Source organism: Calliphora vicina, chromosome 1 (assembly GCF_958450345.1).
Source record: "Calliphora vicina chromosome 1, idCalVici1.1, whole genome shotgun sequence".
In the NCBI taxonomy this organism is placed as follows: domain Eukaryota; kingdom Metazoa; phylum Arthropoda; class Insecta; order Diptera; family Calliphoridae; genus Calliphora; species Calliphora vicina.
The window spans coordinates 62,722,369-62,736,154 of record NC_088780.1 but is presented as its reverse complement, the minus strand read 5'-3'; the positions used below and the strand labels follow the sequence as shown (position 1 = coordinate 62,736,154).

The following is a 13,786-nucleotide window of genomic DNA, read 5'->3' as shown; positions in this document are numbered from 1 at the left end:
TTTAAAAATTTAACATACCCGAGGTGTCCTACTATGGGGACCCTTGACCGCACTCCTGGTGGGCCCATGCGGTCAAAATTTAAACTCGTCAACACTTCTTCTTTGCGCATGTCAAATTTTATTCAAATATGACTAAGGATTTATAAATTACAGATTTATTTCCCTTTTTTATATACCACTGTGCGAAGTTTTATCTCACAATTCAGTTAATATTTTGAATCAAATGTGTTTACAAAATGAATTACTGATTCAACTAATTTGACTGAAAACTAATATGAAATAAATTTTTTCTAATCAAAAGCAATGAATTTACTTTATTTTTCTTTTAAATTTGTTGAAAATATAAGTATTTCTACCTAAGGCCCAATTTTGGTATCAAACAGTAGAATACTTTAATAGTTATTAATTTCGCACGGAAAAATTAATACTTTGAACTATAGTGTAGCGGTATGAAATATAATATTCTCGTAAAAAATTGGAAAAATAAATTCTGGTTATATTTTTATATATTATATACTAGCTGAACCCGGTCCGCGTTGCTGGCCCTTAGAAAACATCTGTTTTATATTGCATCTCGATTTTAATATACAGTTTCGGACAAAGTCGGTGATCAAATGAATTCAAAAATTCAGTAGGATAATCGACGGCGTGTTCTTCGCTCATTACTGTGTCAATCTATTTGTATGTTATTGTTTTGCCAAGCTGTTTCAATTGTATTTGCTTATTGATCTTGTTAACATCATAATTTGTTGGTGCCAAAATTGCATGTTCCCACAGACAATCCGAATTGTTGTAGTTCGTTGTAAGACTTGGGAATACTTTGTCGACAACGTCTTGAATATTCATTTGCATTTGGCAGAAGTCCGGAAATGAAATCTAATTTGTGGAGGGATCAAGCCGATGTCATTTGAAAGCATGTGTTGTACTTTTGGATATTTTGAAGGAAGTGTTTGGAAATAGGATTCGCGCCGGAAATGTAACTTAGTAGCAGCACAGACGGCTCAATAACTGGTGGCAGAATAACTTTACCGTTCGAACAGCACATTCCCGGGGATTCCTTAGGGAACTTCAAAATGCTGCAATGTAAGTAATGTTTGTTCATTGCGCCAATTAGTACATCCTTGTGATTCCTGTAGTCATCATACTTATTGTAATAAAATCCGGGCAACTTTAAATCGATTCTTTCTCTTGATCGATGCTGTTGAGGTGTTTCTGCAGCAATCGATGAAGATGCACTGCGACGCATTTGCTGAAGCCGTGATTCTCGTTCATCTTCCCGTTTCTGCGACTCTAGACGTAGATGCCCTTTCGAAAACAAATTTTATTTGAATAAAACCGTTATATTTTATTAAAAGTGATATTTTTTTTAATAGATTTCATATGGACATTTTTTAATCATGCACCTAATTTGCAAGAGTAAACAAAATTGTTTATCATCGATTGATAATATAAAAGAATGGAATGTATTCCTTTTTTCGCTTACACCAAATCATTAATTTTTAGAATGATGTTAAGCAACAAAATGAAAATTGTCATTGTTTGAACGTTGGAAATAACAAAAAAGTATTTATGTATATGACTTTACAGTGTTACCTTTTCTGAAGATTCAGTGAAAATTTTATCAAAATCGGTCCAGCAGTTTCTGAGTCCATATGGAACATACATACACACATCTGTTTTTATATATAATGGCACACACCTCTCCGCCCACAGACCGAATATCAATAATCTGACTTTACAGTATTACCCGCTGGGTTATTCTGAAGATTCTCTGAAAATTTCATCAATATCGGTCCAGAAGTTTTTTATATATATAGATGGTATTAGCGGTATAATGTAAAAATTTGATAATGCCACGCCCCTCCGCCCACAGACCGAAAATCAAAAATCTGACCTTACAGTGTTACCCGCTACACTATTCTGAAGATTACCTGAAAATTTCATCAAAATCGGTCTAGCCGTTTACAAACATCCATTTTTATATATATAGATAATATATTTTTTATTTATATATTAGATTCATATATTTTATGTTTAAAAAAAGAACGGATGATAGATTTAAAGAAATAAATAAAAGTTGAAGAGGTCTTCTCATCCAAAACATTTTTTTCATACATTATATCACGATGATAACAAATATGACAAACATTTTAAAGTAGTACCGTCAGTTTTCGAGACATTTGCACTTTCAAGTCTTCACTAAAATCCATATTTTTTTAGCAGTTTTAGTTAAAGATACTACACAACTTTTTATAAATATTTTGTATTAAAATTGGAAAAAATCTAAAAATTTTTAAAACTATAATAATATTTGACAAATATCCGCAAGATAATCTCCAAGCTCTTAAAGTAAACCGACGGAACGTTTTAAAATATTTGCAAAGCTGCGATAAGCGTGATAAAATTAGGAGGAACTCTTTTTGAGTAATGCACTATGTGTCTAAAAGTCAAAATTGCGTCAAAAATTATTTCCAAGAGAGCTAACATCATAAAACTTTGTGTAGAGATTTCAGTGTCAGATTTTGCTAATTTAGGGGGACTAAACTCAACAATATTTTGTTGTTGTAGCAGCATGAACAGTTTTACATTAATCAATCTGGATGTTCTGGTGGTTCTACATGTTGTTCAAGTCCAAGAAATTGAGCTACTTCAACAGGATGAGTCCATAAATCCATTGGTCTGAGTGAAGTAGGGTTGGCTGAACAGTTAAATATGTGGAGGGTATCATGAGGACCCTGACCACATGCTGGGCATAAGTTAAGGACGGCTCGGTCTATGCGGGACCAAAAGGCATTAAGCCTGTTGCTCCATCCTGATCTAAGTTGTGCCAGAACGACTCTTGTTCCATGCGGCAGAATTTTCTCGGCGTCTGCTATCGGTGGTGGGTGACCTTTAAGTACGAGATTCATACGGTATCCTGCTACCGCGGAATTGATGGGGTCTCTGGGAATGTCGTTCAAAGCTGTCATATACGAGCGGCGATCAAATGGATCCTGCACATACCTCTGTATGTTCTCCTCGTATTTCCGAAGGTCCTGTCTGACATGCCTCGGGGGAGACTCCAACTGTGTGATGTTGAAGTTTGGCATCCCAGAAGGAACTGTTGCGTCAACATGACGTTGTGTTCCTTGACCTGTAGAACCTTGGTTTTCTCGTGAAGGTAGTGTTCGGACGGTCCTTAAGGCTGCCTTTGTGCCAACAAAATGTTATATGAGGGAAGTTTTGCTTTACTTCTTTAATTTGAAAAAAGTGCCGCTGAAGCACACCGATCGCTCAGCAAAGATTATAGTGAATGTGTTCCATTGGTATCATCGTGCGAGAGATGGTTTGTTTCGGTTATGAAGTGGTTATTTTGACACGGGAGACAAATATCGCCCAGGCTAGTCAAAAAAGTTTGAAACCCAAGAATTGGAGGCAGATGAAGATTGTTTTCAAACTCAACAAGAGCTTGCAATTTCAAAACGTTTGCAGGAAGCAGGATTCATCCAAAAGCAGGAAAATGAATTGAATCTGAGACACATTGAAAGACGATTTTTTATGTCTGCAATGTTGCAGTACCTGTTAAAAACTACTTAAAATAAATTGGTTGGGAAGTTTTGCCTCACCCGCTTTATAGTCCAGACATTTCCCCGCCCGAGCGATCGAAGCAGAACGCTCTCTCTGGAATACTCTTCACTTTGGAATAGAGCATCCGATATTGGCTTAGTTTATTCTTGGCCTCAAAAGAAGAGCATTTCTTTTGGCTCGGAACCCATATGTTGCCAGAAAGATGGGGAAAAAGTTATAGCTAACAATGGCCAATACTTTGTTTAAAAATCCCGCATTTTTCAGTCATACACCCAATGTAAATCAGGAAAAGTATAAGTTCTTTTGTTGTTCTATTAAGATCACGGAAAATGTTATATTTTGCTTTATAGTCCAGACATTTCCCCGTCCGAATACTATTTGTTTCGATCGATGCAGAACGCTCTCTCTGGTATACACTTTGAATAAATTTATATTGTACAAATGTTTCAAAATAAAAGCTAAATATTTAAAAAAAACCGCAGTTTTTAGTTAAACAACCAATATTTTTTTATTTTTTGTATGGAACATTTCTAAACATAATTAAAGTAGCAAACAAATAAACAAAACTGGTTACGTATTTTTTTTTAATTTAACTCCATTATAAGATTTACACATTAATTGCATAAATTTACAATTTGGGAAAAATACAGTGTTAAGATAGTTGAGGTATAATTTATTATATTTTGTCACGCGTAAGTTTTGAAAATCCGCAATTTTTCACCGATTTTTCCAAAAATAAAATTGGCAACCCTAGTTCCAAAAGATCTCAAACGTACTCTATAGGATTTAAATCCGGATATTGCGGAGGGATATTAGGCGTTTAATATAGAAGCCATTCCTTAATGATCTTGTTGGAAAATCCAACCTTCCCCAAGAGGCAAGCATTCCACAGATGGTTTTAAACTTTGTTCCAATACACTTTTGTATTGGTATCGGTCCATAATGCCTTCAAGAAAAATCCACTTTCCAATGTCAGATGCTACTATAGCTCCCCATCATATATGATAGTTATACTAAACATTTTATATAACGGTATTTTACAGCTAGTTATCACTGCTTTATTTGTTTATTTTCGCTGCATGTACAGTGGTGGCCAGCTATTTAAGACAAATACTTGAATTTTTTCCATCAACTGAATTTTAAGTGCGATATCGCCAAAAATTAGTATTAATATTTCTAGTTTTTCAAAATGTTTGGAAAAATCGGTACAACATATGTACATACATATATGGACAAAGATGTGGGGAAATTCGTTGGCCCACCTCAGCGAACATCCGCTGTTAATAACATGATATGACCGAAACTAATGGAACCTAAAAATACGAAATTGATCCGAATATTTTATAATAATAATAATATAATGGTATAAATGTTAGAAAATATGTTTATTTAAAAAAAAAAATGTTGGTCAAGTTGTAGAAAATTCGTGTTCGTGGTGAATATGTATGAATTGACAAAGTTGAATAAAACACACTTGTGTGTTAAAACAGTCCTCATGCACACATATTTGTGGAAATATTTGAAAAAATAATTGAGAATCACATGGAATTTAGCAAACAATTTTTGTCTTAATTACCTGGTCACCACTGTAGACTTTTGTAATATAATTGTTTTTACATAGTTTGTGATTTTTTCCCTGTGAATGGAATGAAAAAATTTGTTTTGTTATTTTTGCGAATGAAATCAAATGTAGAACAATTGGTCACTCCAAAATAATTTTTTACAGAACGTAATTGGCTTATTTATTCCTCTGCATTTTTGAGAAGTTAAGACGAGCACTAATGTTATTTTGAAATGAGTAGCTTGTGTTGCCCTATGCACCTAATTCAAACAATTTCATTTTGTCCGTCTGTTGTGGATGATTTTGGTAGTTAATATAATTATCTAAATGTGTGGAGTGCACGAAGTTTCCCGATTTTTAAACGAATTAAATTTCTATTCGCTGTGTTAAAATTTATTTAAGTTAATAAGGTAAGGACAAATAAAATAATTCGTTGGATAATTGAAGGTATTAAGTTTAAAAACTAGGCCATTTTTTTAAATTAGGATATAAAGATTAAGGCCCTAATTTTGTAAATCACGTCACCAAAGTGATGTTTATGTGCAAAGCAAAAACAACATTTCACACATTTTAAAAATTTGTTTTTGTTTTGTGTACACAATTTTCAAATTTTGAAAGGCAAATCAACGCTTGAATTTTTGTGCGTTTGTTTGGTTCACAATTTGTACATAAAACAAAAACAAATTTTTGAAATGTGTGAATTGTTGTTTTTGCTTTGGTGACGTGATTTACAAAATTAGGGCCTAATTCAATATATATAATTCAAGTATATTATATGCAAGTGATCAGAGCTGTTCATTTTTAGTTCCTTTGTAAATAATTTTCAATTTTTTTTACTTTTTTGTTTTCATTTCTATGTTTGTTTACATTTTTTTTGTATTTGAAAATATTAATTAGAAAAAATGATATTATTTGCCCAATTAAAAATTAAATTATTTGCCCAATTCACAATTGGTTTCGTAGCGTTGTATCGTTGTATGTCGTAATTTTTTTTATTAATGTTGTTTTTGTTTCCAAAAATTTGTTTGAAAAATATTTATGACATACAATGCTACAACACTACGACATCAATTGTGAATTGGGCAATTATATTATATATTTAATTATAACTACTTGCTAAATAGCAAGAAATTTGATTATTAACAATTTATTTATTGTTATTTAATATCTGTGCATTTCAGAATTAAACAAGAACCCAGTTGAAGGCTTCTCAGCCGGTTTGATTGATGAAAATGACATATTTCGATGGGAAGTACTTATAATTGGTCCTCCAGATACATTATAGTAAGCACAAATTGGATTTTATAGTGTGTAATGCAAATTTTATGAATTTATTTTCTCTTACAGTGAAGGTGGATTCTTTAAAGCTCATTTATACTTCCCAAAAGAGTATCCATTGCGTCCACCACGTATGAAGTTCGTAACAGAAATTTGGCATCCTAATATTGAAAAAAATGGTGATGTATGCATTTCGATTCTACATGAACCTGGTGATGATAAATGGGGATATGAAAAGGCTTCAGAACGTTGGTTACCTGTTCATACAGTTGAGACCATTTTGATATCAGTGATATCGATGCTCGCCGATCCAAATGATGAGTCACCAGCTAATGTAGATGCTGCCAAGGAATGGAGAGAAGCGTATCCAGATTTTAAGAGAAAAGTTGCACGTTGTGTCAGAAAGAGTCAGGAAGAATGCTCGTAGAACTCGCCGTCGCCTGTATTTGTATATTTATATTAAAAATTTGATACCAACATCAAAAACAAAAAAAAAAGAAAAATCATAATGAAAAACAAAACACTGAAACTTAAAAAGCAAGCAAAACTTTATAGTTTGTTCAACTTACGCGTCGTCAAAAAGCTGCATTTGCAAAAGGAAAAAATATAAAAATTAAACTCTTCAAATGCATATTTATTTCTCTAAATTGTCAAAGAGTTTATTAATATTATCTTTGCCTAAACCAAGATTCCGAAATTATGAAAACTACATTACCAATTTAGGAAATATTCAATAACACCAATTTCAATAAATCCGTTTTTAAATTCTTTAAACTGAACCATTTTTTTTTTGTTTATTGTAATACATATATCTTTTATAGCTTTTATTTTTCTCTTAATTATGTCATACTTAAAAGCACTCTTGGAATAGAAACTAAAACAAAAACATGTATGTTACTGCTACGATTACGATTTAATAAATATAATATGAAATTAAGCATTTAATAAATACCAAACTTCAGAAGGAAGAAATCAAATAAATAAATTATATTATATACTACAGCAAAAGTAAAAGACTTCAATCAAACAATTAAAAGAACAAACGAGGTCAGGAGGGTTACAATAATCTGAAACAAGGCGTATTAATCAGGTGAGAGCGTCTCGGCAACAAATACAACAAAGACAATATTTCTTAGTTGTCAAGAGACTGAGAATGTCAAAAGTAATATGGCATATGAAAAATATAAAAATCAAACAAATAAAAAAATAAATGAATTACTGGTAGTTTTTTATATGAAAAATATAAAAAACCAACAAATAAAGTATCATTTATTGGTAGTTAGCTCTAACACGGTATTTTTTGGAAGATTCAATATTAAAAACGTCGAACGGGAATAAAAAGTTTGGTGATTCCAGTGGAACTATCGAGCTATCCATTTAGCTATGTCCGTCTGTCTGTGTAAAACCCTCGCACGTCCAAAATACACAACCAAATTCTTCCAAGGAATTTGGTATTGAAAATCAGCAGCAAAACAAATCTCATGGACTAAAATGGTAGTCAATCTGTAAAAAATTTGATGAATTTTCACCAAAAAATTTCAATATTGCTTATTTTGTTTACTTTTTAAAACAATTTTCATTTTTTTTTTATTATTTTCAATTCAAATATTGTGAATGTCAACAACAAACAGTAAACAACTTTTTGACACTTTCAAACACATCATAAATAAATAAACAATAATCAGCTGGGCCCGTAACTTCACCTTATTTAATACACCTTGATCTGAAACATATTAACAGTTTTAGTATTTTATGGAATTTAAAAAACTTAATGAAAATAATTCTTATGGTCTTCTACGCATAAGCTCTATCCAAATTTAACTAACTTGGTGGTGTTGTTAGTCTTTGTATCAAAAGGTTTGATTTTAACATCATAACCAAAGTATAACAAGTAGTCCAACTCTTTGACAGCAGTACCTAACTATAAGCATGTATTAGTGAAAAAGTACCTAACTCTATACATGTGTTAGTATCAAAATTACACATGTGTTGGTACCTTTTAAATTTTCTCCAGGCAACAGAGTTCTATAAAAATGTTTTAAATTTTAATTTGTATGAATTTTCAATACCAAAAATTGGAACTCTGTCCTATAATTTAAATTCTACAATAACAAAAAATTACATGTCAGAAATTCCAAAAATATTTTTTCTTGATTTGTGCAAAATAGAAACGTTTTAACAATGAAAATGTGCAAAAAGTGTTTTAAAACAATAAAGAATAACATGTGTTAGTGTAATAATCTGTAAAAACGTTATTTTTATCAAAATTTAAAAGTTAAAATTTCAAGACATTTCATTGGTTAACATTTCTCTGAACTCACACGGTACCCGTATATGTGAGAGAGTAATTTTAAAAAATTGAGAGTCGGACTACTTGGTATACTTTGATCATAACATAGTAAAAGTACTGTGTTTAATCTTATTTCATAATGACTAAACAACAAGTGTGCTATATTTTGCTGTGCGGAATATTTTATGCTCTTCGAAGATTAAAACTAAATGGTTATAAAATTTTTCCCGAAATTAGCCCATTGCACAGTGGTTTTCGGGAGGTCGTGAACTATTGCAGATTTCTTTATGAAATTTCACAGTCAGTGCTGAGGAGTTTTTGTATTGATCTGTATTTACATAGGCTTGCAGTTGGAATGGGGACTACACCATTTTCAACAGTAATTCGGAAAATAAAAACAATTGTAAATGAGATTTTTCATTTGATATTCAGAAAAGCTCAATTTTAAATTAAATTTTTCTTTTGATATTCAGAAAAAAACAATAAGATTTTTCATTTGAAATTCGGAAAAGAACAATTGATAATGAGAATTGTCATTTATAATTCCGAAAAAACAATTGAAATTGAGAATTTTTACTTTAAATTTAGAGAAGCTCAATTATTAGTAGAGTCCGACCGAACGTTCGGGTACGGGTTCGGTGTACGGTAAAAGGTGACATTCGGCCAAAGTTCGGCGTTCGGTCAAAATTTTGCCGAACACCGAACTTTTTATTTAATTTATTTTAAATCACCAACAAATAGAACTATGATTAATGTGATTATAAATACGAAAAAATACAACTATGTATGTCAAAAAAATACGTGTTTAACATTTTCTTGAAAGCGGCAATAGGTGTATAAAAAAGTTTATGAAAATTGTGAATTTATTAAAAAACATTTCTATTACATGGCTAGTAAATATTTAATAATACTAAAAGCGGTGGCGTATCAACCAACATTAAAAAACTTCATCGAGAGAACACATACAGAAATGTGGCCAGATGATTCCATGGTGTCAAAAAATATAGACAAATCTATAATGGATTTAATATTGGTGGACATGCTGCCATACAATATTTTGGAAGGTATTGCTTTTAAACGATTAAATTTTGGTAATCCAGAAGCAATTTGTAAATATAAAAAGAAGTCTGAACATTTTTTTCGGACTTCTTTAATGCCTGAAACTTACAAAAAATTAAACATAAGGTGCACGATGAAATGCAAAAGGCGGAATGGGTTACTTTTACAACAGACATTTGGACAAACCAATCAAAAATCTGCTCTTTACTTAGCTTTACTGCTCATTTTATTTTTGGCTCAAAAATATTAAAATAAATTTTAGGTGCATCAGTTTTAGAAGAGGATTATACAGGTTACTTATCCTCTTGTCAACGAATTTCATTCCGATTGAAGTGAAATTGAAATCATACCTGACCTTTTTTCAAAACTTTTTATAATAATTGTTCTTTTCACAGGGTCATATATATGCGAAAAATGTGACATGAGATTTTCTGTCGTTTGGTTGTATGACACATACAATTCGTCTTATTGTACAAGAAAGCTTAACGCCTTATCAAGAAACAAAAACTAAATGCAAATCAATAGTTGGACATTTTAAAAGGTCAGAACAAGCATACCAAAAATTAAAAAAAATACAAGATAAATGCTCCTTGCCATTGCATCAACTTGTACAGGATGTTGATATAATTCGTCACCGATTTCCTTAGTAATTTCCATATACCAAATGCTATTATCGAAGCTTGATGAAAATGAGATGGAAATTGAATTAAGACAATCTTTAAAAGATACATTAAAGTGGAGATTTAAATTTTTAGAAACCATGAGTTTTTTGAGTGTTGCAACATTACTCGATCCACGTTTTAAGTCTAAATACCTTTCTACACAACAGCTGGAAAAATCCACACCATGAGTTTTTTGAGTGTTGCAACATTACTCGATCCACGTTTTAAGTCTAAATACCTTTCTACACAACAGCTGGAAAAATGCACACAGGATATAATTAATTTTTTAAATGATAATTCAATTCATTTTGAAACATCTACTGTGATGGAAAAAGTATCAGAGGCGGAATCAAAAAGGCGCCAAAAAAAAGCAGAAAAGAGGTTCAGTTCATCTTTATGGGAAAAGCATGATTCTGCTTCACATCAAACTCAAGACGAAAATATTTTCGAGATAGAAACTTTATTCAGATAGACGAAGTAACCTTAAATAATGCAGAAAAGTTACTATTTTGCCATTATAATATAAAAACAATGCATTTTGAGTACTAGAGTACAAACTACATATACTTAATCTGGGGTTTAGAGTTCTTCCTAAGTGAACTATAAATCCCGATCTTTATATTTTTCTCAAAAAAAAGAAGCACAAAGCATTTCTTTTCTAAATAACTAAAAAGTACAAATTTTTTCTTTATTTTTTAATACTACTAAAAAATACTAACAAAACGTTCGGGTTCGCCGAACTTTGAAACCCGAACTAAGTACGCGTTCGGCCGAACTTTAAAATTGGCCGAAGTTTGGGTTCGGTGTTCGGTACCGAACGAAATTTTGAGTTCGTTCGGACTCTAATTATTAGGAATTTCAGAATTTCAAATGAAAAATCTCAATTTAAATTTTTCTTTTTTGAATTTCAAATGAAAATTCTCATCAATTGTTTTTTTCTGAATATCAAATGAAAAATCTCATATTCAATTAAAATTTTCTGAATTTCAAAAAAAAATTTTATTTTCAATTGAGCTTCTTTGAATTTAAAAATTTCCGAATTTGGAATTAAAAATCTCATTTCCAATAGGGATTTTCTGAATATCAAAAGAAAAATCTCAATTCCAATTGATCTTTTCTGAATTGAATTGAAAAGTTCACACTTTCTATTGAAAAAGGTGTAGTGGGCTTCCCAAAGCTGCTCACATCGGACCTACAAAATTAAAAAAAATCAAAAAATTAATTTATCCGAATGTCAAGAATTTTTTATTTAGCTCGTATGAGGATGGGTCAAAAAGTCTGCGTTTTTGAATGAACACAGATTTTTTAATAAAAAATTATTTTATTTTTTAACATTGTCTCCTTTGAGCTCTATGCACTTTGTCCAACATTTCTCCAATTTTAGGGTCCCTTCCAAAAAATAAGATTGTTGAGGTCATCAAAATATCGCACTTGATCAACAAGAGGGTATTAACTCAATTATATACAATGGTGTTCAGCTAATTAGGGACAAAATTGTTTGCTAAATTCCATGTTTCCTCGTGAAGGTGTTGTTTTGAGGTAAATGGGGGCAGCGTGTGACGGTCCTTAAGGCTGCATTTTGACATCTTTGAATATTTTTCAACTGAGTATCACTTAACGAAGGCGACCACACTGGAGCATCATAGTTAACCACTGACCGGCCAATCGTCTTGTAGGTTTCTAGCAAGGTTTCTTTGTCCATACCCCAAGTGCTGCCGGCTAGTGCCTTGAGGACCTTGTGATTGCAGTGGAGTGTGCTGAGGAGGTAAAATGAGTATCAAAAGTAAGATCCACGATTTTCGGGTGGTTCACTGTCGGTATTTGTACGCCGTCGATTATGATGCCTAAGTTCAGTTTTACCTCCTTCGTCCAGGTGGTGAAGAGTGTTGTCGATGACTTCGTTGGTGATAATTGCAGGTTACGTGCAGTGAAGAAATGTGGATTTCATTGAGATAACCATTTACCATACCGCAAAGCTCATCAACGTTGTGACCTGTTGCCAATATAGTGCAGTCGTTCGCATACGAGATTATCTCTATGCCCTGTGGGGGCACTGGGAGTTTAGAGAGGTAGAAGTTAAACAGGAGTGGCGAAAGGACCCCGCCCTGAGGAACTACTTGTTTAACTCTACGGGGTTTTGAGCATTTGTCTCTAAACTACACGAACGACTGCCTGCCACTCAGACAGTTCACTATCCATCTCTTCGTGTTGTTGGGCATTGTGTACTGCAGGATGTCCTGGAAGAGTGTGGCACTTGATAGTCCGTTCACAAGGCCTCTGCTGGTTTAAGCCTTGTGAGATCTCAATGACTATGGCGGATAATGCTGTGGTGGTACTGTGCATTTTACGGAATCCATGCTGGTGACGAGCAGCTGGTAGTTGACGGGTCAGCTGGGGGAGGAGAAGAGCTTCGAGTGTCTTCGCTACAGGTGACAGGAGGGAAATCGGCCTGTACGATTGACCCTCAGGTTTTAGCAATGGGATCACTCGACCCATTATCCAGACATCGGGTATAGTTAAGCTCCTCACTGACAGGTTAAAAACCATTGTCAGGTACTCCCCTAGGTGTTTTAGCATCAGCATGGATATCCCAGGCTTAGCTGTGTTGATGGCTTCTGCAACTTCAGTTGGCGTGTAAAGCTGTGGTGTGTCCGAGATTGGAAGATCGTTTTTGTTTCGCTTGTCCTCATTTACCAACCTGCTGATATCGCTGTTCAGCTGGGCGATCCTAGGGTCGTCAGGGTTGGTACTTCGTCATCACACTCATCTGCGAGTCCCGCTGCTTCTGCTGGGAAGTGCGGTCGCACTACGGATATTCTTCCAGCTGGAATGAAGCGAGCGGCTGCTGCGGTGAGGGTTTCGCGAAACTTCCTCTCTGCTTTGTGTACGTTGGAGGGAATCGGTAAACCATTGAAGATGCGATTGGTAAATTCTCTGAAGTCGTGCCAGTCAGCTTTCTTTTGATTGATGTAAGTTCGGCGTTCAGAGACGATGAAATCGTTGGGTCTATCCAGACAAACGATTATGGGTAAATGGTCTGATCCTAGAGAAATAACTGCACGCCAGGTTGTGCAGTTAATCAGACCAGGACTCGCTATGGTGATGTCTGGCGAACTTGCGCAATTACTCATAACCCGTGTGGGGGCATCATCATTTAGTGTGCAGAAGGTGGATTCGTCAATCTGTTCCGCCAGCGACGCTCCTCTCTGGTCTTCCCCAAGACTTGAGTGCCAGCGCTGATGGTGAGCGTTAAAATCCCCTAGGACCAGGCGAGTATCACCATCTAGTAAGGTCCTAATGTCGGGATGGTAGCCTGTTGGACAACTGGCTACTGGCGGAATGTAGACATTATAGAGCTCCAACTCCGCA

General features: G+C 33.7%; 1 protein-coding gene across 1 annotated transcript; it reads left to right on the top strand.

Moving 5' to 3' along the window:
* The first annotated feature begins 6,293 nt into the window (after positions 1-6,293).
* LOC135963079 (ubiquitin-conjugating enzyme E2 G1-like) lies at positions 6,294-7,185 on the top strand. The gene is made up of 2 exons (XM_065514857.1): positions 6,294-6,412; positions 6,476-7,185. The coding sequence occupies exon 2, from the start codon at positions 6,540-6,542 to the stop codon at positions 6,831-6,833; it is 294 nt and encodes a 97-aa protein (XP_065370929.1). The 5' UTR covers positions 6,294-6,412; positions 6,476-6,539; the 3' UTR covers positions 6,834-7,185.
* The last annotated feature ends 6,601 nt before the right edge of the window (positions 7,186-13,786 follow it).